At 42.5% G+C, this 25,606-nt stretch overlaps 1 protein-coding gene across 1 annotated transcript in view; it reads right to left on the reverse strand.

The window, feature by feature from the left end:
- PRIMA1 (proline rich membrane anchor 1) overlaps positions 1 to 25,606 on the reverse strand; it is a 76,910-nt gene that overhangs the window by 12,676 nt on the left and 38,628 nt on the right. Inside the window, exon 4 of the mRNA XM_073350705.1 lies at positions 12,642 to 12,771. Coding sequence (XP_073206806.1) covers positions 12,642 to 12,771 — 130 coding nt within the window. The remainder of the gene's footprint in view (positions 1 to 12,641; positions 12,772 to 25,606) is intronic.

The raw sequence follows: 25,606 nt of genomic DNA on the forward strand, positions 1-25,606 counted from the left end.
CCTTTTCTCTCTACTTAGACCCAGCTGAGCAGAGAGGCAGAGGACTGGATAAACATGGAGGTTTTGCTTCCATCTCACATACAGAGTTGGTTCTTTCAGATCAGGAGTAAAACACTTTGGCCGGGGGTAATGTGGTGAACCCTGCAGTTCCAATGCCCATTATTATTATTATTATTATTAATTATTTGTATAGTGTAGCATGTAGGCGCTCCAGTGTGCTAAGCACTGTACTAACACATAACAAAAACAGTCGTGGCCACAAAGAATTTATAATCTGCCATGCTGTTTCTCTGGTTGGAGAGAGCTTCAGTCTTTAAGGGATTTCAGACCAGCATTTTTCAACAGCACAAAACCCACTTAAAATGTTTATAGACAAGCATAGTAGACAATGTGTGTGGAAGAATTTGGTTGCACTCAATCATGATGCTGTTAGAATAGATACAAGTGGGGAGGGGCACAGGGTTCTTCATGTCACAGCAAATGAACAGCAAACTGGGCTTAGCTTTTTGTTATTGTTCCCTAAGAAAATGGCCATCCTTCATACCGCTGCCTCAAAAAGCAGACATCAAAGAGGGGAACTCCATTATTTCCCTATCTGAGCCACTTCACATGATTAGTTTATTGCAAAGGCCCAGAATGGGAAATGACCTTTTCCCCATTCTTGCCTTTTTCTGGCTAACACACAGTTGGTTCCAGAGTCTTTACTCCTTTTGTTAGCACTTTACCCCATCACAGGGATTTAGCGTGAAGTGTGGCTGTTGTGTGATATAAGGATAGTGAAGCTCCACAAATGCTTTTTGACATGGCCATTTAATACTCTTCAGAGCCATTCAAAATGGAGCTGATGCTCCAGTTGAATATACCAATGTAAATCGGGAATAAATATATGTAACTCAGTGGAGTGATACTAGTCTAAAACTGATATAAGTGTATGGAGAATCACGGCAAATGTTAGCATACTCAAGCTACCTCCATCACAACTCTGCCAATACAGCATGTCTACTCGTTTTCTCCAGGATCGCTATCAGCTGTTAGCAATACACTGTAACACTGTAAAACAGTTAGCAGTACATACTGTAGAGGGGAAGGAAGATGGGGTAACAAAAATAAGATCATGTGGCTACGTAGGTAGCTACTGTACAATTTGATGGTTGTTGTGGGTTCCAAATCATCGTAATTCCACAACCCATATAATGGCCAGGCAGAACTGCAGCCTTTGTGCTTGGGGGATCACATGGGCTCCTTTTCTCTTGGTGCTCTCAAAGGAACAGTGGGCGTGAGGTGACACTCTGGCTTCACACACCTTATGCACTGGCCAGTATAACCAGTCAGCAGCGTAGGGGGGGAGTAAAGTAAGTTGATCCTATAAAGGGATGTAACAGCAGGCCTGCAGAGGCTGTGTTCCCCGTGGGGCAGTATGGCTCCATACCACCCATTACTAGGGACTATATCTAAACAATGCCATTGGGGTCTTTATCAGCACATTTTGGTTTAAACTGGGATATGTGTAAATTAAGAGGATCCTAGTGTCCTTGCAAATATGACTCTATTCCTGCCCTTGTAAAAAGCACAGGACCTGACTGTAGTTAATAGACCTGTGCAGATGTAAAAGCAGCATCACTGAGAGGAAATTCAGACCCATGGTATTCCACAGCGTGGTCCTGATTTTCAGACCTTCTAAGCATCCACATCTTCAGTTGAAATCAGTGGGAGCTGCAGTTGCTCAGGCCCTTGAGAAATCAGGCCCCAGTGGCTTCATTCCAGATGTTCTGTACCTCTTCAGTGGCAAAAAAACCCAGCTATTAAACCAGCTTAAGTGGCTCTCTCAAGATTCCTCTGTGTAAGGGGAATCCCTGGGTGGTGGAGAACCAAAGTGGTCATTCTGTGTCATGCTCTCCCCATCTCAAGGAGTATTCCTGGGAGAAAGAAAGTATGTCTAGAGTATCCCAGCACCTCAATGATCATTGACTGCTGGAGCAGGATCCTGCCTGTAATGAAGAGTAGCTCTGAATCTGCTGTAATTATACCAGGGACTGGACTGAACCCAGGATCAGGGAAAGATCAGGCTAAACACCATCTTGGCTCTTCCTACAAACAGTGCTGAGTGCTCAACTGTGCCAGTACTCTCAACCCCAAGTGTTCAAAAATCATTGGGGCCTCAAAACGCCTGAGATTGGCTTAAAAATGAGATTATTACAAAAATAAGATACTGGGGTCTTATTTGCCTTCTGATTTTGGAGTCTTTAGGGTACACTCATGTCATGATATCAAGGTTTCTCCACAATCATGAGGGCTACAAACTTACTTTAAAAAAAAAAAAAGAAAGACCCTATTCTCATATATTAACATGACTCCTGGAGAAACACCATTTGTGGTCCCTAGGTAAAATTATGAGAGTTGGCAACACTCCCTATTATCCTCAAAACATTACTATGATCCCGAGTCTCCACTTAACTACAGTGGTGCAAACTGGGAATACAGTGGATACCACTTAATAGCAACCCTGATATTAACAGCTTCCAATTAATAGCAACGTTTTGCATGGACCCAATCCCATCCCATTGTCCTGAATGTTCATGGGATTTTGATATTGGCATCGGCATGTGGCTTATTGAAAACTTTGGTTTAGAAAAAAGGCCGCGGCTGCAGGCAAGTTTGCAGGGCTTCAGCCAGGGAAGGACGCGCTGGAATGTAAGTGCTTGGCAGCGCTTCCTGCTATTGATGCAGCTCTGCAAATTTTCTGTGCCTGGGGACCACACAGGAGGTAAGGGTCTGGTGGCTCATATCACCGCCTCACTGGGGAGCCCCAGCTGGCGTCCCAACTCCGCCGACTGGGAAGGGAGGCTGCGGTCAGGGCTGCAGGTGGGATGCCAGGGCTTTCCATGGCAAGCAAGGGTGCTCCCGGAGCCGCACGGTACCTCTTTTCACTGCTGCCCCACCCACAGTCTCCCCTCCCAGCTTGTAGGGAGCGGTACCAGGCAGCTTCGCAGGCTCCCAGTCCCTACTGCCCCCCTTCCCACAGCCTCCCCTCCCTGTGGAAAGCCCTGGCATCTGGGCTGCGGCCCCACTCCCCACTGCTGCCCTGACTGCAGGCAGGTTTGTGAGGTGCAGAGAAGCCATGTCCCAGCACTTCCTTTCCTGGCTGCAGCCCCACAAACCTGCCTTCTGCTTATCGGCAGCTGCTGGATAATAGCAACTTTTTGCTGGCAACTGCGGCATTCATAATAAGTGGAATCTACCGTGATTCCAGTGAAGCCAACATAATTACACCAGCATAGAACTAGCATAAATTGAGCATCACATCCTCATCTTGCAGTATTGGTCCTTCTGCATTTGGTCCAAGTACCATCGAGTCCTGCAGCATTTTTTATAAGGATGCTGGGTGGACACAGCATTCTGCACATGCCTGTAGTCTCATTTAATGTACAACTCCACAGTACAGTGAAAAATGTCATATTCTTTAGTGCTAATGGCACAAAGTTATCGAGCCACAGAACTGACCATAATGGTCTATAGATTTCTATTGGCTTCTCAGTCAATACGCTGTAAATTAGAAGTCAACAACTGAACAACATTTTAATGGAAAATCAATTGTGCGATATGTGGGGCATTCCTCTGATGTTACAAAAACCGGGAAAGGCTTTCTGTAATTTGCTGTCATTCTGGGTTATGGGGAAACAAAGTGACATTTTCCTTTTTATGGCAGCACTCTTTCTCCTCAACCGGATGTTTGTGTAAGTTTGTGTAATCTTAAAGGAGACAAATAGAAGATGGAACCTACTCCCCCCGCCCCCTTTACAGCTGTGCAGAAATGCAGTGTTTATACAAGTTCCAGACTGACAGTCCTGGAGGACAGAGTCCAGTGCTGATCCACAGAACAAATACTGTGTGGGCAGCAGCAGAGCCAACTTTCCCACACAGGACTGCTGATGTGCTTCAAACTCTACCATCTGTAGGGGTGAAAGGATTTTTTATTTCCTATGCCTATTCAATCCTTAATCGTCCAATGAAACTGCTAACAAGTGGTAGCAGTGATTTTTGATGAGACAGTCACTTATCCACTGGGACTCAAACTCATGTCACATAGACCATTAAACAGCCATCAGATGGTACCAACTTTCAGTACGTGCAGACTAACACCCCGTTGTGCCACTGAAGTCAATAGAATGGGTCTCATGGAGTCCAGTAGGATTTGGATTAAGCCTTTAGTGCTCAGTTATGCAACACTTACTCTCGCAAGTAATCCCATGGAAGTCATTGCACAGTAGAGCCCACAGGCTGGACCTGAACTTACAAGTTAAGAGCTAAGAAGTATTTATACCATTACCCAATGCCCTGAGATATCCAGTCCCCCTCACACACAGCTTTATGTAAATTAAGGGTTGGATTCTGCCACTCTTATTCACAGTGGAATTAATGTGTCTACATGTGAAATATGATAAACGTAGGTTAGCTTAGCAAAGATGTGGGTCCGACGTGTTTTAATAGCCAAATTTCATGGATTGCTGGAAGTAAGGATAATTTTCTTTTTAGACAATACTCAATTTTAATTCAATTTGGTTAAATTCAGGTTCAGTAAATTTTGGTCAAAATGAAATAACACAACAAGAAGTGACCCGGGGAAGAGCTCTGAGTAGCTTGAAAGCTTGTCCCTTCTGCCAGTAGAAGTTGGTCCAATAAAAGATATTACCAAAATTACCTTGTCTTTCTCACATTTCTTCACAGGTAAAAATGACACTGCATGAGGTTTCAAGCCGAGAGTAAGACTGTTGTCCAGTTGTTCAGAATATTTAGTATGTGATCAGTGGGTCCACCACAAACCTGACTCCCAGGCGCAAGAGGAGACTAAATCCATAGTGAAGTGCTTAGAAATACAAGCCAAGCAACACATCCCTTGTCCTTTTTGCTGTGAATAAAGATGGCAGAGCACTCAGCCAATCCATTTATGATGCCCATAAAATTATAGATGAACTTTGTTGTGGAAAACCCTGAGGTACTCAGGCTATAATATGTTTTCTAGGACTTACTGGTTTTTTGATTTTCTGGCCACTTCCAAATCCTTCCAAATTCCTTTTCCACTCCCTTTTCCTTCCAAATCCATCTCTGAGTCAAAGCATTACTCCCTGAGGAACTGCATTTTCTATGGGCTGACTCCCTTCCATGTTGGAGGGACCTAGTTTTGGGTCCTGGAAATGGGGTTCTGGGTGGCAGAAACTGCTTTCATAAAGGGTTTGTCTTCTGTTTGCACAATCTCCATCATCACAGTCCTATGTCCCAGTCTTCTAGCTAGATGAGTTAGCTTGAGCTTTTTCCACAGCTTGACTAATGATATTCCTGCATTGGCCACATTGTTGATTAATTGTAACCCTCTCATCAACCTACTAAAAGCTATTCTAATAGATGATACATATTTTTCCATTGCACTTTAGAATACATTCTGCCTCCAGTCTATGTCATTTACTCAGTCCAGCCCATAATAAGCCATGCTTTTCCTTTGAGTACCACTGGTTCATTTAGCTAAATGTAGAAAGGCAATTCAAGGTTCCCTTGATTATTTAGTACATCCTGAAACCACCCTGTTAGGCCTGGGTACTGCAGCATGTAAGGTATTAAATGTCATATGTTGGATATTAGACCCTCTGGAATACCTAATTTATGAATTTTCTTGTTTGTCAGTTTAAATCTGACCAGTCACTTTATTTCAACATAGTGTTTTCCTATATTAGAATATGATTTGAAGGTGAATGTGCCAGTTATTTAAGGAAATGCATATGTAAGTATTTACAGTATCTTTCCCCATGCTATGGAGCGTATATGTAACTGTTGTAGCTTAGCAAAGTTACAAGAATGAGCACAACAGCTGTTATGTGAATTTGTTAACCAACATGGGCCTGCTTTTTCCTGCTGACTTAGCAAGAGTATTTTTTGTCCGCAAACCCTTTGATATACAATTGAGATCAGAGTTATTCATCCTACCACAAATCCAGCAGACCCGAGAAGTCACTTCCCTGGGCAAAATGGGCTGCTGAAAGGTCATCTCAGAGAGTGAGGTTGTGCTGTAGATTTTTAATACAGACTTTTCACACGCAGAAAAATAATCTGAAACATCTTCTAGAAAGTCCAGTACCGGGAGCATCCAATGGCACAGAGACTTGGAATGTTCAGGTTGGCTATTCCCTTCATGTCTCAGGAGACAGCTGCTGTCTCTTAACTTTACATAAGAAGTCAACAGTACTTTTAAAAAAATTTATATAAATATCTTAGTCCTCTTATAGTGAGACAATGCCATACTAGTGAGTTACAGAATAGGATTATGTAATGCATCACCCTCCCTCCCTCATCTCATCTATTTACTTACCAAACAATATTTAATCCTCCTTACTTGTCTATTTCCCCTTTCCCCCTGCAATCTTTCTGTTGTACTATGGGCTAGGTGCTTACATTGCAAGGGAACGTAGAAATGATCTTAAGACCCAACAAGATCCTCAGATGATTTAAATGGGCATAGCTCCACTGGGTTCATTGAAGTTACATTGATTTACACCAACTGAGGATGTGGGCCACATAGTACTGCTTAGACAACAAGCTCACATTGAATATCTTGAGTTCAACCAGCAATTAGAGTAATACCAGGAGGGTCAAATGTCCATTGTCCCTCTCCCTGCATGCTAAGCTATTTACTGATTTTTCTTGGCTCATCTGCATTTACTAAACAGGATGCACCCATTCAAGGAAAAGGGAAAGAGTTATAGGACTTCCCAGAGACATACTAGAAAAATAACTACAAATGTTTTCGAATTTGAACTGTTCATTTTCTCAGATATGCTGGTACAGCTATTATAATACATTACTAATAATAACTGGCTGTGTGACTAGCTAGTCTCTTAAATGCTCCGTGCCTCAGTTTCCCCATCAGCAAAACGCATAGAATAACATCTATTACATGTATTGTTCTGAGTTCTAACTAGTGTTCTGTACATTTTTTAGAAATTCCTGGATGAAAGATGTTACAGGTTATGGCTGCTCTTGGTATGTGAGGGCCAGTCCTTAAATTTGACCAGTTCTTAAATAATTTTCATGTGCCATTGAATAATTTCAGATGATAAATATCCTTCATTAAACAAAATATCTACCGCTCTGTCACCAAGAATATAAAAAGAAACTAATAGCAACATAACATTCCTGAGGTGTCCTTTCTGTCCAAAATATGACGGTGCTGCCACAAAATATATAACTGCATTACAAGCATGACACATCAGTGCTGCTCAGTGCATGCCAACAATACGTGCATATACAGATAGCGTACTGACAGCCAGTCATTAGGTGTTGAACATCACAATTTGCATGCACAGATATAAATTTCTCAGGTGCACAACTAGGCTGTGAAAAACTCTGTGCAAGAAATCCAATCTGCACTCACAATTTTTGAGGCTGTTTTGAGGCCCCTTTGGAAATCTGTCGCATATATGTCTTTCTACGCATATAATTTATCTGGCACATCTCGGTGGTGTTCTAAGCATTAAAGCTGATTGATAGATTTTGCCATTAGATCACATATGGAAATGAAAACTGAGGAACTGATTACAATCTCCGTTACGTCAAGTTTACACCGGTGTAACTCCACTGATTTTAACGGAAGCCAAGAGGGTGAGACAGCAACGTGCAGATTTGGCTCTGGCAATAGGTTTTCACATGAAAAGCACTAATGCACTGTATTGCATGTTGTGAATTAAAAAGTTAAAACTGATGCTCTCATGAACTTCCAGCATTAAAAATAAACAAAACCAAGAGATGCAGTTTTGATCCATATTCAGTAAAAATGTTGTTGAGTTACTGCTGCACGGAGAATGGTCACTCCCCCACTTCTCCTCTCAAACACATACAGACACCAGGCTGAGTTTGATTGAATCTGGCCCTTTGAAACTACCAAATGAGATTTAAGTCTCAATACAACAGGATTTTTCTTCTTTTTTCTGCTTTAAATATGATTCTTATGAAAGTGAGGGACTAATACAGTAGAACCAAGCGCTGTGCAAATAAATCTCTGTCCAAGCTTTCCTGCATATAACTTTTAACTCTTACTGTACCTGAGACCCATCTGACTCCTGTTATTTCATTGCTCAGCTTCCTCTTAGCACCAATACTGCTAACCATGTCAAACTGCATGGTACAGACGAACACGACATAGCAACCATTGATGGTGAAGGCTGTACAACTCACTTCACTTGTGGGCCCAACCAAATGGGAGCCCAAGATTCCAGAAGGTTCTTGCAGTAAGATTACTTGGAACAATGTCCACTGGAACTGCGACACTTGTGGATCTGCCACTGACTTTTCCCTTTTTCACACTTTGAGAGAAATATAAATCTGTATTTTTAATTCATATTGGGCAGCACTGTGGCGACTGATCTCATGCCAGATAGGCTTTTTTATTAAGGAATCAGAGGTTAAATTGCTGTGGATGTTTTTTATGTAGACTTTTCTTTTTTTTCCCTGTAACTGATGGGCTAGCTAGAATTTTTTAATTTTGTTTTAATTGCACAAAACAAGGAACATATGGTGATGATGTAACCCACACACCTCCTGGGTGTGGTGTTCTGTCCCATCTAGTGGCACTGGGACCACTTAGAAAGAGAGAGAGTTAAATGAGTCTGCTGTACAGCCTTAGCTAACAGGAAGCTGGCTTTTAGCTCATGCTGTAGAGGCTTATGCACTAAGCTCCAGAGGTCCCCGGTTCAGTCCTCCCTGCTGACGACAGGCGTCTGTTGCCCTTACAATGGTAAGACTTATTAGTGTTTAATAGTAGTAGTAATCCATATTTATATTGCCGTAATACCTAGATGCCCCAATCAGGACCAAGATTCTACTCTTGCTGGTGTTGTACAAACATGAAGACATGACCCGTCTGCCAAAGAGCTAACAATCTAGGAATGCTAGAGTGCCATAAGCATGTGCAAGATTTTAAAGAACATATGAAATGATAATAATACTTGACACTTGTACCCTTCAAATACTTTAATAAGCATCAGGTAATGCATCCCCATGACACCCCCGGGAAGTAGGTAAATTTTCTTATGCCTGTTCTACAGATGAGGAAATTGAGATGTTAAAGGCCAGATTGTTCCTAGTCCCAGTCCAAGTGCACAAGGGGAAGCAGTACAAGGAGCCTCTGCTCTTCCCAACTTGACTGTAGAGGGATCAGCTACACTGTGACAGGGAACAAAAGCCATGCTCTCTCTTAGCGCTAGTACAGGCTCTAGTTGCCTGAACTGGCATGAGGAGGGAAGCCCATAACGAGGGTCACCCCGACATGCGCTGCTTAGGGTAACTTCTCCCGGTGTGCCTGGCTGCAGTGCATCCACTGCACAGCTACTCCCGTTCAACTCAGAGAGCCGACGGCTCAGCCAAGCCTACAGAGGAAGTCAGTGTCAGAGCAAGGATTGGAACATGAGTGGTTCTGATTTCTGTGCCTCTATCTGAAGAGAGCAGGTTCATACCCCAATGAATTCACAATCTAATTTAGCCACAGAAGTATAGGATACATTGGTCAAATGAGAAAGGAAGCCATGCTGCACTACTGTTGGAAGGCTTCCTGAAGACAGGTGGGTATGGGAATGAGACTGGTTGGTGCCCAAGAAGTGGGCTTCAGTTCCAGGTGTAGGCTGTGATGTTAAAGAAGGTGCCAAGTGAAGAGTAATGGAAGATGAATAATGATATATAGTGAGGAGGAAGGCTTGGAGGGACTAGCAGGTTTTGAAAGGCAAGTAGCACGTTTTTCATAACACAAAGACCAAGACAAAGCACATTTACAAAGTGTTACTAAGGACTGAAAAGACACTGCTAGGAACAGAGAACATATTAGAATGGAACCTGCCTCAGAGGGCCACCTAGGTTCATTCCCTTAAATTCCTTTTGCGTACCCAAAAATGTTGTGTTTCTCCTATCTTTCTCTGGACAGATGAGAGTAAGTGAAACAGGAACAGGAAATACAGTTGGGGATTTCTCAGACTTTCCAAAAAACAAGCTGTTCAATCATAACAGATGAGTCTCCATGTTGAAAGTAATATCTTTTATTGGACCAACTTCTGTTGGTGGAAGGGACAAGCTTTCGAGCTCCACAGAGCTCTTCTTCAGCTCATATTTTGTCTAATTTCCTAGGGCTTACCAATAAATATTCCTGAAAGAGGATCAAGGCAACAACTATTGGGGAATATTGCCAACAGTTCTAGGTCATCCATTCAACATAATTTTTACTGAAAGGATTCATTACAGACGACAAATGCTCTAGTTACTCTGAAAAATACCCAATTTCGGTTAATGAGCTTCTCTTTTATAGACCTTCATCTCCCCTTTGAGCAGTTCTCAGCTTAGTGTTTGTCAATAATGTGATCATTAACATAAGACTCAGCAGCTAAACTAGCATTTGGCTCAGAGAAATGAAAACACCTGTCAGATCTTCCTGCAACAAGATGCACATAGGCTTTCCACTGACTTCTGGAGGCACGCAGCAGCTCTGAACTCAGGTTGGTCTACACTACCAATTTATGTCAGTATAACTATGTCGCTCAGGGGTGTGGGTATGTCATCCCTGAGTGATGCAGTTATACTGACCTAACTCCCGGTGTAGATAGTGTTATGTTGATGGGAGGGCTTCTCCCGTTGACATAGCTATCGCCTCTCGGGGAGGTGGAGTACCTACGCTGATGGAGAAGCTCTACAGTTGACGTAGGTAGCATCTTCACTAAGCACTACAGAGGTGTGGCTGCACCAGAACAGCACTGTAAGTGTAGCTAAGCCTTCAGTGCCGTGAACATCTTTTCTATACCCTCCCATCCACCAGGAGATAACTGCTCTGAAGAGAGATCCCTTGCTTGGTGAATGTAGAATTGGGGAGTTGCTTCTGCCTTGAGTGTATTTTACAACCGCAGCGTTTCTGCCAGTAATCATTCACAGAATATTTAGCATTATCTAGCCCAATTAAATGGGTGTTTGTGTGACACGGACACCTTATCCACTAAAATTGGACTGAGACCACCAATGCTTTTCAAATGAAGCCACTGAGCAGTCATGAGAGACCTAATAACTTTTAATCTATTGAGGTTGGGTTAGAACGATGCAAAACTTTTTACCAATTATCAATTCCATTAGCCATCCAGTCCTCTGCAAATTCTCATTCTAAAACAGTTCAGCTATTTAAACTGGAAGTTTTAAAAGTCCTTGAAATTGATAAATATACAGGTTTTGGCTAAACTATAAAAAGAAAAGTTGATTTCTGTATACTCACTAATAAAGTAAGTTAGCTACAGAACAATCCATTCTGCCCTCTGAATCCTCCCTTTGGCTGCAAGTTGTTACATTATTCTTCATTTCCTATCCTGATCTGCTGGATAGGTTTTTGTGGATGCTCTTAAAACTTGTACAACGTTCCAACACTGAGATGTCTGTACTTGGGCTAATTTTCCATCTGTTTTTGATGGAACATTGGGTTTCTGACTAAATGAAATATCTCACAAAAGTATCTTCTTTCTGCAGAAAACTTCTATTTTTGTCAAAAAAACCCACCACTCACACACCTGAAAACTGATTTTTTTTTTCAGTTTCCATCCAAAAAAACAAAAAATTCCCATTCAGAAATGCGGCTGTAATGCTTCATGCTCCTATTATTCTCTACAGGCTGGGTCTCCCAGCCAGATCATATGTCTATGGCCAGTGACTCCACTGAGGCACCGTGATAGCTCAGTAAGAGGGAAGACTGTGGTTTTCCATGGGAGACATAATCCAGCCTGGGAGTCTAGCCCATAGAAGAAAGCAGGAGCAGGAAGAGGAAGCACCATGAAGGCATTTCTGAATCTAAATTTTTGGTTTTAAACTGGAAGGTTTTGGCCAAAAATTTTCAACTTTTGATTTTTCACCAAAAACTCCACATTTTCCTTGGAAAATGAGACAAACGTGATTTTTTGGGGGGTGGGTGAGGAGTGGTTTTTTTGTTTTCTAACTAGATCTAGTCTGTACCAGTGGCAGCTGGCATGGTAGAGACAGGTTGTACTAGTAGCAACTGAAATGACTGCTGCATACAGTGTGTACATGGAATTAAATTAGGATACCCAGTTCTGCATTTGGGTCCCAAAGTGACAATTTGGAACCTAGAATTAGGGATAGTTTAAGAGCCCCAAATGAAGTATCTTAGGGTTTGAGTTGAAGGGTACTGTATCTGTCTAAGGGATTATTATTATTAGTGTTGGACAGTAACCTCAAATCTGAACACCTTTGAATTCTGGGGAAAATCTGAACAGGACTTGGATCCAGATTTGAACATGACAGCTGGCTCCTACCTCTGTGCTGGGCCAGACCAAAACCTAGATACCTATCCCAGCACTCACACTATGGACAAAGTTCCCATTCAAATCTGAACTTCACAGATTTTAATCATCCTCAGGACTGAATAGTTGTGCTTTGAACTTCATCGGTTACATAGGAAAAGAGTCAGGTTATAAAAACTTTATAATGAAAACACAGACAGGCTATTAACGGCAGTGATGTTACAGGATGAATTAGGGAAAGAAAACCAGGACACAAGATGACAGCCAAATATCTAAAAGCACTTTGAGGAGTAGGCTCAATCAGGGTGCTCACAGTCTTACCTTTTTATGGCTTTGTAGCAAATGATGACAACTACAAAGAGGAACACTAGTGTGGTGCAGCATACTGCAATGATTATAACCAGGCCTGGCCACCAGGTTTCTTCAGTGGGGCAAAAGGTAGACTTGGGAGCTGTAAAAGATAATGTGAAAAACATACATGAGTTCCCCCGATAAGTAGTTTGTAATCAGATAGGCTTCATTCACCCTGAATATATAACTGCACCAGGACCTGAGACATGTACATAGAGGTTATTTCACATCTGGGACCAGTTTTCTGAGCAGTAAACTCTACTTGCTGTGTACTGGATGAATATTGCTTGAGAACCACATGGTGCAGCAAGTCATCAAGTGCTGGCCACAGTTCTTTGTGTTGCTCCATCATCCACCACATAGCATTCAGACACAAGGGGAAAGGCACAGCTCTGCTGCCAGAGAGCAATGTCTTTTCTCTTGGTGATTGCCCATCTATGGCAGGATCAGTTTTAGTTTTATAGAGAAACATCATGCTGATAAGTTCAGGCTTTTAAACAAAATTAGGAAAGGTTTATCTGGGAGAAGTAACAATACCTACAACCAGGGATGGAGCTGCTATCATATTAACCTTGGATGGAGGATGGTGAATTCGTTTAAAAGAACGCAGGAATTGTATTACAGTTACTAATAGCTTTTGGGGGACTTTACTCAATTTTTTTTCTACTGTACGGTCACTTTTTTAATACATTTAATTAATATCCATTAATTGATGTAGTGCTTATGAAAATGTAAATTAAAAGAAGAAAAGTGTATTGATTTCCAAGGGCTAGATTGTGCTCGCAGGCACTGCCCACAGCAAGGAGTAAACTGCACCAGGAGTAATCATGGGAGACATTTAACTCAGAGATAAAGCTCTGCGGTACATTCATTTCCCTTGTGGCTGGAGAGGATAGCAACATGCTGAAGGTCTATAGATGGGCTTGGCAGAATTTGATTTTTTTTTAAAAATAATTTTGTCAGACATCAGTGTTTATTTTTAAGCATTTTTTTTCAATTTTTATCAATGTAAATTTTCACAATGGCACAAAATTGTGGGTTTTAATCATTGTTTCTGATTTTTATCAATTTAAATTGTTCACGGGAAATTATGGGCATGTTAGACAATAACTGTTTAATTATAGTAGATGTTGAGATTCAAAAAATCAAAACATTGTGGTCATTAAAACAGAAATTGTCAACATCACATGTCAAAATATCCAAGTAAATATCCTTAAAACAAACTCTAAATTCCCAAATAGCCTTTTTCTTATTTTTCCAATCTGAAAATTTCAACCATTATCAATGGAAATATTTTTCCGACGGTTGGTGATATGTTGAAATCTGTTTTTACTGACATCTACTGATAAAAGTGTAATCCTTCAAACTATCTATAGGGCAGCAAATTATGAAATTAGGATTGGATATTTTTCTAAACGATCTGCTCTAGAAATTATTTTGGGGAAGTTTTATGGCTTGTGCTAGACAGGAGGTCAGACAAGATGTTCACAGTTGTCCTTTCTGGCTTTGGAAGCTATGTATCTATGACATCACCTGTGCCAACACAGCTGGGACTAGGAAGAGACCAGTGAACTCCTTGCACTTGTGACCTGACCAAGATTATAATTCATTTGTCCATAAATAAATATTAGCAGTGCATCAGTCAATGGGAACATCTAGGTTAAATAACAAAACATTTAACATTCAGTTAAATAACAAAACGTAGCACCAGACACTTCTTAATGTCTTTTGAACGTGCTGATTTGATCTGGTGCATTTCACTCTCTGAGCCTAATATTATATCAGCCACTGACATTTTACAAATGTGACTCAAACTCTTCCCTCAAAACTGTTGTGATCAGATTCTTTTGTAATGACATGATCTGTAGGACAGCTAGGCACATTCATCCTAAGAGGGCTGCAGAGAGATTCATAAGAAAGCCACTATGTGTAACAGAGAAATCAAAATGATAAAGTCAGCCTGGAAATCAAAGAAATGGTAAATCAAAGAAATCAAAATAATAAAGTCAGGCTGGTAACTCTACTGGTCTACAGTTCATCAACTGGTGCCACTGAGGAAGTGCTACCCTTACCACAGACAACAGATCTCCATTAATATTAATGCATAAAATTAATGGAGATCTGTTGTCTGTGGTAAGGGTAGCACTTCCTCAGTGGCATCAGTTGATGAAATACTTCACAAACATTAACTGTGAGATAAGTGAATATCATCTCTGTTTAACAGAAGAGAAAACTCAGATTTTTCTCCTCAGTTTAAGTAACTTGAAGAGCCCAGGGTTCCCAGCTCCCAGCCCAGCACTGAGTCTACTATATCATGCATCTTTCAATTTATGTCCTCAGCAGTTGAATTTCTATTTTATTACCATAAATTCTATGGAACTAGTTCTCACTAAGCAGTGAACATGGGAGTTGTTGTGTCATGAGATGGGGTGGAAGTAAGCTTAAAATATTTTAAAACTATTTTAATATTATTTATTATTTTATTGCACCCCAAAGTGGACTGGGCATTTCAAAGGAGACATTGCAAGGTCTCAGCCTGAAGGAGCTTACAATCTAAGGGCCCCATTCTGCCACCACTGTGCAGTGCTTGCTGACGTGAGTAGCCCCATAAAACTCAGTAAATGCTACACAACATGAAAAAGTGGGGCAGGATTTGGTTTTTAGACGTGACATGATGAGTGAGAGTAACAAATAATATGGAGAGGGGATCCAGCAATATGAAAATGTGGTAACAAGGCTTAGCCAAGTGCTCATCCAACACACACATCTTGGTGGTTCCACTCTAGTATTATTAATATAGAAAAATACAGAAGATGAGATGAGATAGTGAATATTACTGCCAACACCGTGAATCATCATCTTCATATATTTATCAATTATAAGAACCATAGGAATTGCCATAATGGAGAAGACCGCTGGTTCATCTAGTCAGATTCCCTTTCTATGACAGTGGCCAGCCCCAGATGATTCAGAGCAACATGCAAGAAACCCTGCAGGACATCCACAAAAGAAAGCTTCTTCCTAGTCTCTATTAGTTAGAGGTCAATTTATGCCCTGAGGCATGAGAGTTTATATCCCTTCCAAAATTCTTTGGATTTTATTTTTTTAATCCTTACTATTACAATTCTGTTTCTCTTTAGAAATGACCAATCTTTTTCTGCTAAGCTCTTGGCCACAATGGTATTGTCTGTCTAGATTAGGTATTTATATGACTCCTGTTACTGTAGCATCTAAGCACCTCACAATCTTTAATGTATTTATCCTCACTACAACCTTGTAAGGTAGAGCAGTACTCTGATCCCCAAGTAACTTGCCCAAGATCACACAAAGTCTCTGGTGGAGCAGGAAATTGAATCCAGGTCTCCAGGGTCCAAGACTAGTGTCCTACTCATCATTCCTCAGGCTGTCACAGGCTAACTGCACGTTGTTGTGTGAAAAAGTATTTAATCAGTTTTGAATTTGCCACCTTTCAATTTCATTGAATGTCTCATTCCCTTCTCTTATTATGAGGAATGCTGAATAGAAATTCCTGATCTACCTTCTCACCTAAGTTTCCTCCAGGCGATCAAAGGCTGTGCAGATGAGGAGAGGCGCCTCTCCCTCAGCCCCAGTTCTAGCCCTGGAGCTGCGGCGGCCTGAGAGAGGCATCTCTCTCCCGGCCCTGGGCTGCTGCTGTGAGACACGGCTGGCAGGAGTCTTCTCTCCCTGCTGCAGCCCTGGGGCAGCCTGCACCCCAAACCTCTCATCCCCAGCCCCACCCCAGAGCCCACACCTCCTCCCGCACCCCAACCCCTCATTCCTGGCCCCACCCCAGAACCTGCACCCCCAGCCAGAGCCCTCACCCCCCTCACCTCAACCCACTGCCTAGCCCTGAGCCCCATCCCACACTCCCAACCCCTTGGCCCCATCCCCACCCCACATCACCTGCATATTGGTGCTCATAACAAAATTCATTCTGCACATGGATGTAAAAAATGAGAGAGAACATTCATTATTTTGTATCTCTTTATCATGGCGCCCTCTTATTTGTCTCCTTCCTAAGGTAAGCAGTCCCAATCTTTACAGTGTCTCTTCATGACAGAGTTATTTTCCATGTCTCTAATCATTCTCATTGTTCATTTCTGAATGGCCTTTGCTGTTTGTGCTATATCCTTTTTGAGATGGGGCGAACAGAACTGAACGCAGCATTCCAGATGAGAACATGCTTATTGATTCATGTAATTACACTGTACTGTTTTCACTATTATTCTGCATCTCATTCCTTATGTGTTTGAGGTTTTTGTTTGAGGAAAGGTCTTCATTGAGCAAAGGTCTTTTTTCTGAGCTGTTACAGTTAGTTTAGAACCCAGTAAGGTATATGATTACTTCAAATTATTGCTATCTAATTCCTACCAGCACTTTCAAATTAATCATAAAAATAAGCAATGGCTATTATTTGAACTCACATATGTTTTATTTTGTCATTAAAAGAATCAGTGAGCCAGATGCTGTTCTCACACTGGTGCATATGTGAAAAGACTCCGTGGGACTCAGTACAGTCTGTTCACATTTACACCGCTCTAACTGGGAGCTGAATCTGGCCAAATATTAGAGGTAGTCTGAACAAAAACTTGGAGCCAAATACCCTAAAACTGTGAGAAAGGTGCCTGAGTAGGATCCCATAGGGCACGTCTACACAGTGAGCTGCAGCCCGCAGCAGTGAGTCTCGGAGCCCGGGTCAACAGACTTGGGCTTCTGCTACCACGCTAACAATAGCTGCAAAGATGTTGAGGCTCTGGCTGGAGCTCAGGCACTGAAACTGAGGGAGAGGGGTGAGCTCCAGCCTGAGTTGCAGCACCTACACAGCTATCTTTAGTGCAGCAGCTTGAGCCCCCATGAGCCCAAGTTGGGCCGCCTGGACTCTGTGACTTGCTGCCATGGCTTGACACTCGTTGTGTAGACGTACCCATATTGGTCTCACGCTGATGGACCCCATTAACTACAGGGGAATTTATGGGCCTGATTCTCCTCTCATATCATTTTACATTAAATCAGAATCAGGATCCTAACTTTGTTGGTCCCAAAAGCTCAGGTCCAAAGACCTGAAAGTTTGGAACTGAATCTGCATCTGGACTTTGTGGCTCAGGCTCATCTCTAATTAATATTACACTCAAAATCTCCGCAGTATCCTTGATTCTTAAGTGGACAGGGAATCACTTTCAATTATATAAAGTGGCTCAGTCCTATTATCCAGAATTAGCTAAAACACACATTGCGGTAGGTCTTGCCATTCACCAATGCAAAATAAGTCAAGAAACTTGTGCTACTCTCCCAAGTTGTATTCAATCATTCTGCACATTGGACCTGATTCTCCTCATAGTCCCAACAGTGTGAATTAGTCATTGGAGTCATACTGGTGTGAAAGAGGAACCAGACCCATCATCTGTGGGTTGGATCATCAGCTGTGAATGACAACTGCCTTAGTCATTCAAACCACAAATCATCAGTTGGAAAGTGCCCACCCAGCACTCTGGGGTGGGGAGGGGTGCTGCATGCTACGCACCTGGCACTATGGGGCTGCGGGGGGTGGGGGAGGGGTGTGCACTGCCCGCTCAGGGCTGTGTGGCTGGAGGCGCTCAGGCAGCCCAGGTTTGGGGGGAGGGGGACCTCTGGGCTTCGGCGGGGGAGGGAAGAGGGAGGGGAGGGGCCTCAGGTGGAAGTGGCGGGCTGGGCCGGGGGCTAGCCTCCCCGTGCCCGTGGTTCACCCAGGGGTACAGGCAAACAAGTTGTGTTTCAATATAGTCAATTGTAAAGTCACACATCTAGGAACAAAGAATATAAGTCATACCTACAGGATGGTGGGCTCTACCTTGGGAAGCAGTGACTACAAGAAGGATGTGGAAAAATTGGAAAACGTCCAGCGGAGGGCAACAAAAATGATTAGGGGACTGGAACACATGACTTATGAGGAGAGGCTGAGGGAACTGGGACTGTTTAGTCTGTGGAAGAGAAGAATGAGGGGGGATTTGATAGCTGCTTTCAACTCCCTGAAAGGGGGTTCCAAAGAGGATGGATCTAGACTGTTCTCAGTGGTAGCAGATGACAGAACAAGGAGTAATGGTCTCAAGTTGTAGTGGGGGAGGTTTAGGTTGGATATTAGGAAAACCTTTTTCACTAGGAGGGTGGTGAAACACTGGAATGCGTTACCTAGGGAGGTGGTGGAATCTCTTTCCTTAGAAGTTTTTAAGGTCAGGCTTGACAAAGCCCTGGCTGGGATGATTTAGTGGGGATTGGTCCTGCTTTGAGCAGGGGGTTGGACTAAATGAGCTCCTGAGGTCCCTTCCAACCCTGATATTCTATGATTCTACGATTCTATGACTCTTGACTTGGGGGTCATGATGGATAATCATCTGAACATGAGATCCCAGTGCAAAGCTGTGGCTAAAAGGGTTAACATGATCCCTAGATGGATAAACAGGAATATCGAGTAGGAGTAGGGAGGTTATATTACCTCTGTATCTGGCACGGATGTAATGGCTACTGGAATACTATGTCCAGTTGCGTGACCACAATTCAAGAAAGATATTGAAAACTTAGAGAGGGTTCAGAGAAGAGTCTTGAGAATTATTAAAGGAATAGAAAACATGCCTTATAGGGAGAGATTCAAGGAATTCCATCTGTTTAGCTTAGCAAAGAGAAGATTAAGGAGCAATTTGATCACAGTCTATAAGTACCTACATTGGAACAAGACATTTTTAAGAGGACGTGTCCAATTTATCAGATGAAGGTATAATAAAATCCAGTGGGTGGAAGGTGAAGCTAGATGAACTCAGACTAGAAATAAGACAGAAATGTTTAACAGTGGGGGTAGTTAACCTTTGGAACAACTTGCCATGGCTTCTCCATCACTGGAAATTTTTAAACCAAGATTGGGTGTTTTTCTAAAATATATGCTTTAGTTCAACCATAGCTATAGGACTTGAAGCAGGAATTAATTCAATGAAGTCCTGTGGCCTGTGGTCACACTAGCTCAAGGGTGGGCAAACTTTTTGGCCCGAGAGCCACATCTGGGTATGGAAATTGTATGGTGGGCCATGAATGCTCATGAAATTGGGGTTTGGGGGGGGTGGGAGGGCTCCAGCTGGGGGGGCAGCCTCCGGGGTGGGCCTGGGGATGAGGGTTTGGGAGTGCAGGAGGGTGCTCTGGGCTGGGACCAAAGGGTTCGGGGGGGGGATCAGGGCTGGGGCAGGGGGTTGGGGCATGGGAGGGGGTCAGGCTCCAGGTGGCACTTATCTTAAGCAGCTCCCAGAAACAGTGGCATGTGCCCCAACTCCAGCTCCTACATGGAGGTGCGGCCAGGCGGGTCTGCGCACTGCCCTGTCCGTAGGCACCACCCCTGTGGTTCCCAGCCAATGGGAGCTGTGGAGGGCGGCGCTTGGGGTGGGGGCAGCGTGTAGAGCCCCCTGGCCGCCCCTATGCATAGGAGCTGGAGGAGGCGATGTGCTGCTGCTTCTAGGAGCCACGCGGAGTGGGGCAAGACCCCGACCCAACTCCCCAGCTGGAGCGGGGCCAACCCCAGACCCTGCTTCCTGGTGGGAGCTTGAGAGCCAGATTAAAATGTCTGGAGGGCCGGATGTGGCCCTTGGGCCATAGTTTGCCAACCTCTTCACTAGATGATAACAAAGATCCCTTATGGCTTTAAAATCTATGAATCTATGAAATACAAAGTATTATTAGGTTTATTCTTCATGGCCAAATTCTGTTCTCAGTTACAGCAGCATAAATCCAAAGTAAACACACTGACTCAGTGGTATTACCTCAGATTTACATTGGTGTAACTGGATCGGGCCTTATGAAAACAAGCTTATAAAAATAAGTACAATTAGATCAAAGGAACTGTGCAAAATAGTTCACTGTCAGAAAAAGCACACACAAGTTCTTTGCTTGACCAAATTATCCTTGCAACTCCTTTTGTAGATCACTGCAAGGAAACGTTCCAAGCCTCAGCTCCAGTTCTAATTTTATACTCCCAGCCAGTGAGTATTTGTATTCATTTGGCTGCCACCAAAAATTAACACACCATGGAAGAATAACCCAGCTACAAAATGTTAGTATGAATGGTCAGTCTCAAACTCTTCTGTGATTATTAGAAGTTGCAGGTTGTCTTTGGAAAGGAAATTTCCACAGAATCACCATGAAGTTTCAATTTTTACTTAACAAACCTCAGAGTTGATTTATGACCTCAAATTCTTCCTAAACAGCTAGGAGCAGAAAGTCCCACCACAGCGTTGGAACAGTTTGTAGACGTGTCTTCTGGGTCAGAGTTAAAGTCATAGTGTATGAGGTAAATTGTTACATGCCAATACTGTCCCTAATGGAATGTAGGTAGTTGTGAGGCTAATGGAATATTTATAAAAATTACCCTGACTGGTCATTACTATGCTTTATAATGCTTAGATTTTGTAACTCTAATGCTCCTGTTATTTGTTTTGCATGAGGGTTATACTGTATTCACTGTTACAACACTGACTATAAGCTAATTATGTTTGAGTGTGGGAATGTGCACTAAATGTGAATGTAATGTAATCAAACTTTAAGGAGGGAAGGAATACTATGTTCCCTGCGATGCAGAGGAGTACATGACTTTGAAGCTGTGCTCCATTCCAGGACTGCACAACTGTCATCAGTCTACTCATATACAAGACTAATGGAGGCAGTCACAGAATCAGAACACTGCTTATTCTCTGCCTGTCCGTTCTATTGCTCATGTTCTGAGGACACACCTATCCCAATAAAACAAAAGATGGGTCTGATCCTGAAAACAGATCCACATACCCAAACATCATGCCCACACAGAGTCCCATGAGATGCTCTCAGGACTACAGGTGTGAGCATATGGATCTTTTTACAGGATCAGACCCAAACAACTGGCAGGTGTGCACTGACATGACGTATAAAGGATGAATGTAGCCTCTTTTACCTCTTTACAACAAAAATGACTCCATGCCTTAAAGAGGAAGAATGCTTTCAGTGTAAATCAGAACTGATTGTTGTTTTAGTCTTGCTTTTATTTTGCTCTTACAGAAAAGTCAAGAGTGCTAGAATAGTCATCTCCAAGGAACATTTGCATATTTTTAGCAGTGTACATTCACTATGGGCTGAATCAGACAGTCTTTATGCCTGCAGAACTTCTATTGCCTGAGTAAGGATGGCCAGGTTTGGTCATATGCTTTCAATTAATATGCTTTGAATTATACTGTGTATATTTTGTTTAAAAGGCACTTTCATTTGCCTCTAAGGAACTGGAACATTTTCTTAGGCAGGTTGGAACTGAAAGGACCTGGTGTGGGATGATTTAGTTGGGGATTGGTCCTGCTTTGAGCAGGGGGTTGGACTAGATGACCTCCTGAGGTCCCTTCCAACTCTGATATTCTATGATATTCTATGATTCTATGATTTCCCCGTTGCCAATACAGAGCAGGGGTTTGAAATCCCTTGTTGGTTTTTCTGCCGTATTGCCAAATAGCCTTGGTCAATTCACATAATCTGTCTGTTCCTTGGTATCCCTGTCTGTGAAGTGGGGATAAACAGTACCTTACAACAGGGATTGTCTGAATGTGATGGACTGAAGGTCAGATAACTGATGAATGCGATAATTGAGGGAGTTTTAAATATGACTGACAGATCCTGACGTGTCAGAATCTATGAGCCTGAGTCAAATCACAGGGATGTTAGGAGAAGTGATGTACAGAAAGGTGGATTTTGAACACTGAAATTCGGGACTGTTCTGAGTGGGGGGGGGGGAAGGGAGTTGGTTCATCTCATGATAGTGAAACGGAACAACTGCGAAAGTGGAATCCTGGTTTGAATTCAGAACGCCCTTTCCCAATCTAAAATTTGGGGAGGGGAAGGGAGTTTGTGTCCTTAGATTTAGCTCTGGCTCATCATACCCCCCTCTTGTATTCCACAGGGGTGTTCGAACTAAAGATATGACAGAGCCACAACATTCAGATCTGATGTTTGGGGAAGTTTAAGAGGTCAGGGACAAAGGGTCCAGGGTTCTAGTTTAGACTTCTCTCTAATTGTGAGGGTTATTTATAAAGCACAACTTCGATTCGGACAAAATGAGCCATATGAGTGCAAAATAACGTGTATAAATACATAGACACCAACAACAATACCCGTCCCTTGAAATACAATGATGAGTTTAGCCCATACTGTACATGGTCAAAGCCTTAAACTCTGTATCATCTTGACCTCAGATATACTAATGGATATGCATTGTGGTTCCATCACTAATGCAGCTCTCTACATAATTTACAAAATATTGGCAGGCTGACACTGCTGCTCAGTAAGAACAATTTAGAATCCTAGTGAGTGTCCGTATCTTCTCAAGTCTGAATTACTGTCATTTTTTTACTTTGTGTATCTTCTGATCATATTAGCTCAAGGATTCTGTTTATCTAGAATGTCACAATTCATATCTTTATAGGTGTGCCAGGCTGGCTCAGTGAATCAGTTTCTCTCTAAACTCCTTACACTGGCTTCCTATAAAGTTTAGTCTTGAACAGGCTGGAAGAACTTCCACTGACTTTCAGATCCTTGAATAGACATAGGCCAGCATATATAAATGATGCCTTCTCATCATACACTCTTATGTACTCAGTAAAACTATGGTCAATTGGTTATTTAATCTGACCGGATTATAATCTCATGACAGTGGATGCCATACTTCTCTGTTAAATTGCTCTTTGTTGCACTTTTCTGTTAATTTGCACTTCCTATTACCTTTCAAAATGTTCAAGCCATGCTGGCATTTAAAACTAGTTTAAAGGAACAACATTTGCTAATGTTTATACCTGTTTAATTGCTGATCATTTTATAGGGTTGCACTCTTAACCAGCTGCATGGTGATTGGGTGGTCCCATTTGTATACATGCAGCAGACTGCACCAACCAAATGTGTGCACACCATTTTGCATGTGTGCAAATCCCACATATCTGCATACAAATTGTTCATTTGTCTACCCAGCTGTCCTGTTGGCAGAGGTATGAAAGTTGCATACACAAAACTGGTCTCATGAAATCAGAAACCAGAGCAGCAAATGTCAGCCTTAGTGTTTATCCTATGGTTTCCTGACACACTTTCCAAATTTCTGCTCCCAGTTTGTTTGTTTTTAGCTACACTGCACATCTGCTGTAATTCCGTATATGTGAATGGGATTACTTTGATGTATGCTGATGTGAATGAATACCGAACTTGCCCTGGTGGTGTTATATTTAATAAAACTGGGGTGAGATCAGGATTAAATTGTAAGAGCCTGAACCATGGAGTGCAATGGAAAGACTCCCATTGATTTAAGTGGGCTTTGGGATCTAGGTCCTATAAATGTAATTTGTTGATATAAGAAAGCACAAAAGAGAAGGAGAACTCCCCTGGGTAAGTGTTTACAATTCAAATTCTGCTGTTAAAAAAGCTGAATTCAGGACCAAGTCCGATTCTCATTTATACTTATGGTATAAAGTGATACAGAGGCACTGTTTCCAGGGGCAACACATGGGGCGGGCATGCAGGGTCATGTGGCTCCCCAGATTTCTGCCAGGGTTTGCCGGCTGGGCTCCCTCCCTATGTGGCAGCTCCTGGAACTGGCAAGCTGCATGCTGTGGTGGTGGGGAGAGGCAGCAGCAAACAGCTGGGAGCTGCAGGGATGGGCTACTGAGGGTAAGGGGAACGGCATTCCTGGGGTGTGTGACTCAAGCTGTTGGAGGGGCAAACCTTTAAATCGTGCCCCACCACTATCAGCAGGTACCAGTCATCTCTGGCTGCTGCTCCAGTGCAGCTGTGCTGCAGTAGCGTTTCCCTGCAGACACTCCCTATGCCAAAAGGAGGGGTTCTCCTGTTGGTGTTGATAATCTACCTCCCTGAGAGGTGGTAGCTAGCACTGTCTACATTGCGGTTAGATTGGTATAGCTATGTCTCTCGCTCCCCTGAGAGAAGTAGTTATACTGATGTAAATTCCTAGTGTCGACGAGGCCTTAGATTGCTGCATACCACTCGAGCAGTATAAAATAGCCTTAAGTAGGCCTCGGTAAATTAGCCTAGGTATAAATGAGAGTTAGGCCCCGAGTGTCTAAGAATAAAAGGCCTGATCCTCAGCTGGTGTAAACTGGCATAGCTCCATTAAGCCATACTGACTTATATCAGCTGAGGATCAGACCCAGACTATTTCATATTTCCATCTGTGGTGTATAAACATTTGCAGAACTGGTTCCAAGGTGCAAAGTTCAGCTCTGGATCTAAACCTGAACTTCCTCGAAGTTCTGGGCTGTTCAGATTCAGGTTTTTTATTTGGGTTTATTTAACCTCTTGTAATAATGGCAATGTTATAATATGTTCTGTGACTCAATGTTAGCTCAAGAGTCCTTGAGTTGTTTATTGTATTTTGTTATATGGAAACCTTTAGAAATGTGTTTGGAAAGTTAACGTAATAAGAACATGTAGTATGTATCCAAATTTGCTGTTACAGAGAAAGTCAGCCAACACGGGGGGAAAAAAAAGTTTTACAAAGTGCACTGGAATGAAATTTGTTGCAATTATAGATCTTCAAGTGTTACTTTTTAAAATAATGTGTGACAGCAGGAATATTACCCATGTTTTGCTTTGGAACCCATGAGCCTAAACTGTTTAGTTCATAAAATCTCACATTCCTTTCAAAGAAGGATTATACTGGGCTAAATCAAAGCTCAAGTAAACATTCACTTCCAAACCGAAAGCAGGCCATGGAAAACAATGCTAAAACTTTTCAAAATATACATATATATCTATATGTTTTAAGGCTAACCTCCTCCAAACACACACAAACAGAGTGGACTCCATTGTTCCTTCAACAAACAAATAAAAAGCCTATTAATCTTAGAGTTAAGTGTGCTCATTGAGGGGAACATTCCCCCCCCCCC

This window comes from Lepidochelys kempii, chromosome 6 (genome assembly GCF_965140285.1).
Source record: "Lepidochelys kempii isolate rLepKem1 chromosome 6, rLepKem1.hap1, whole genome shotgun sequence".
Classification (NCBI taxonomy): domain Eukaryota; kingdom Metazoa; phylum Chordata; order Testudines; family Cheloniidae; genus Lepidochelys; species Lepidochelys kempii.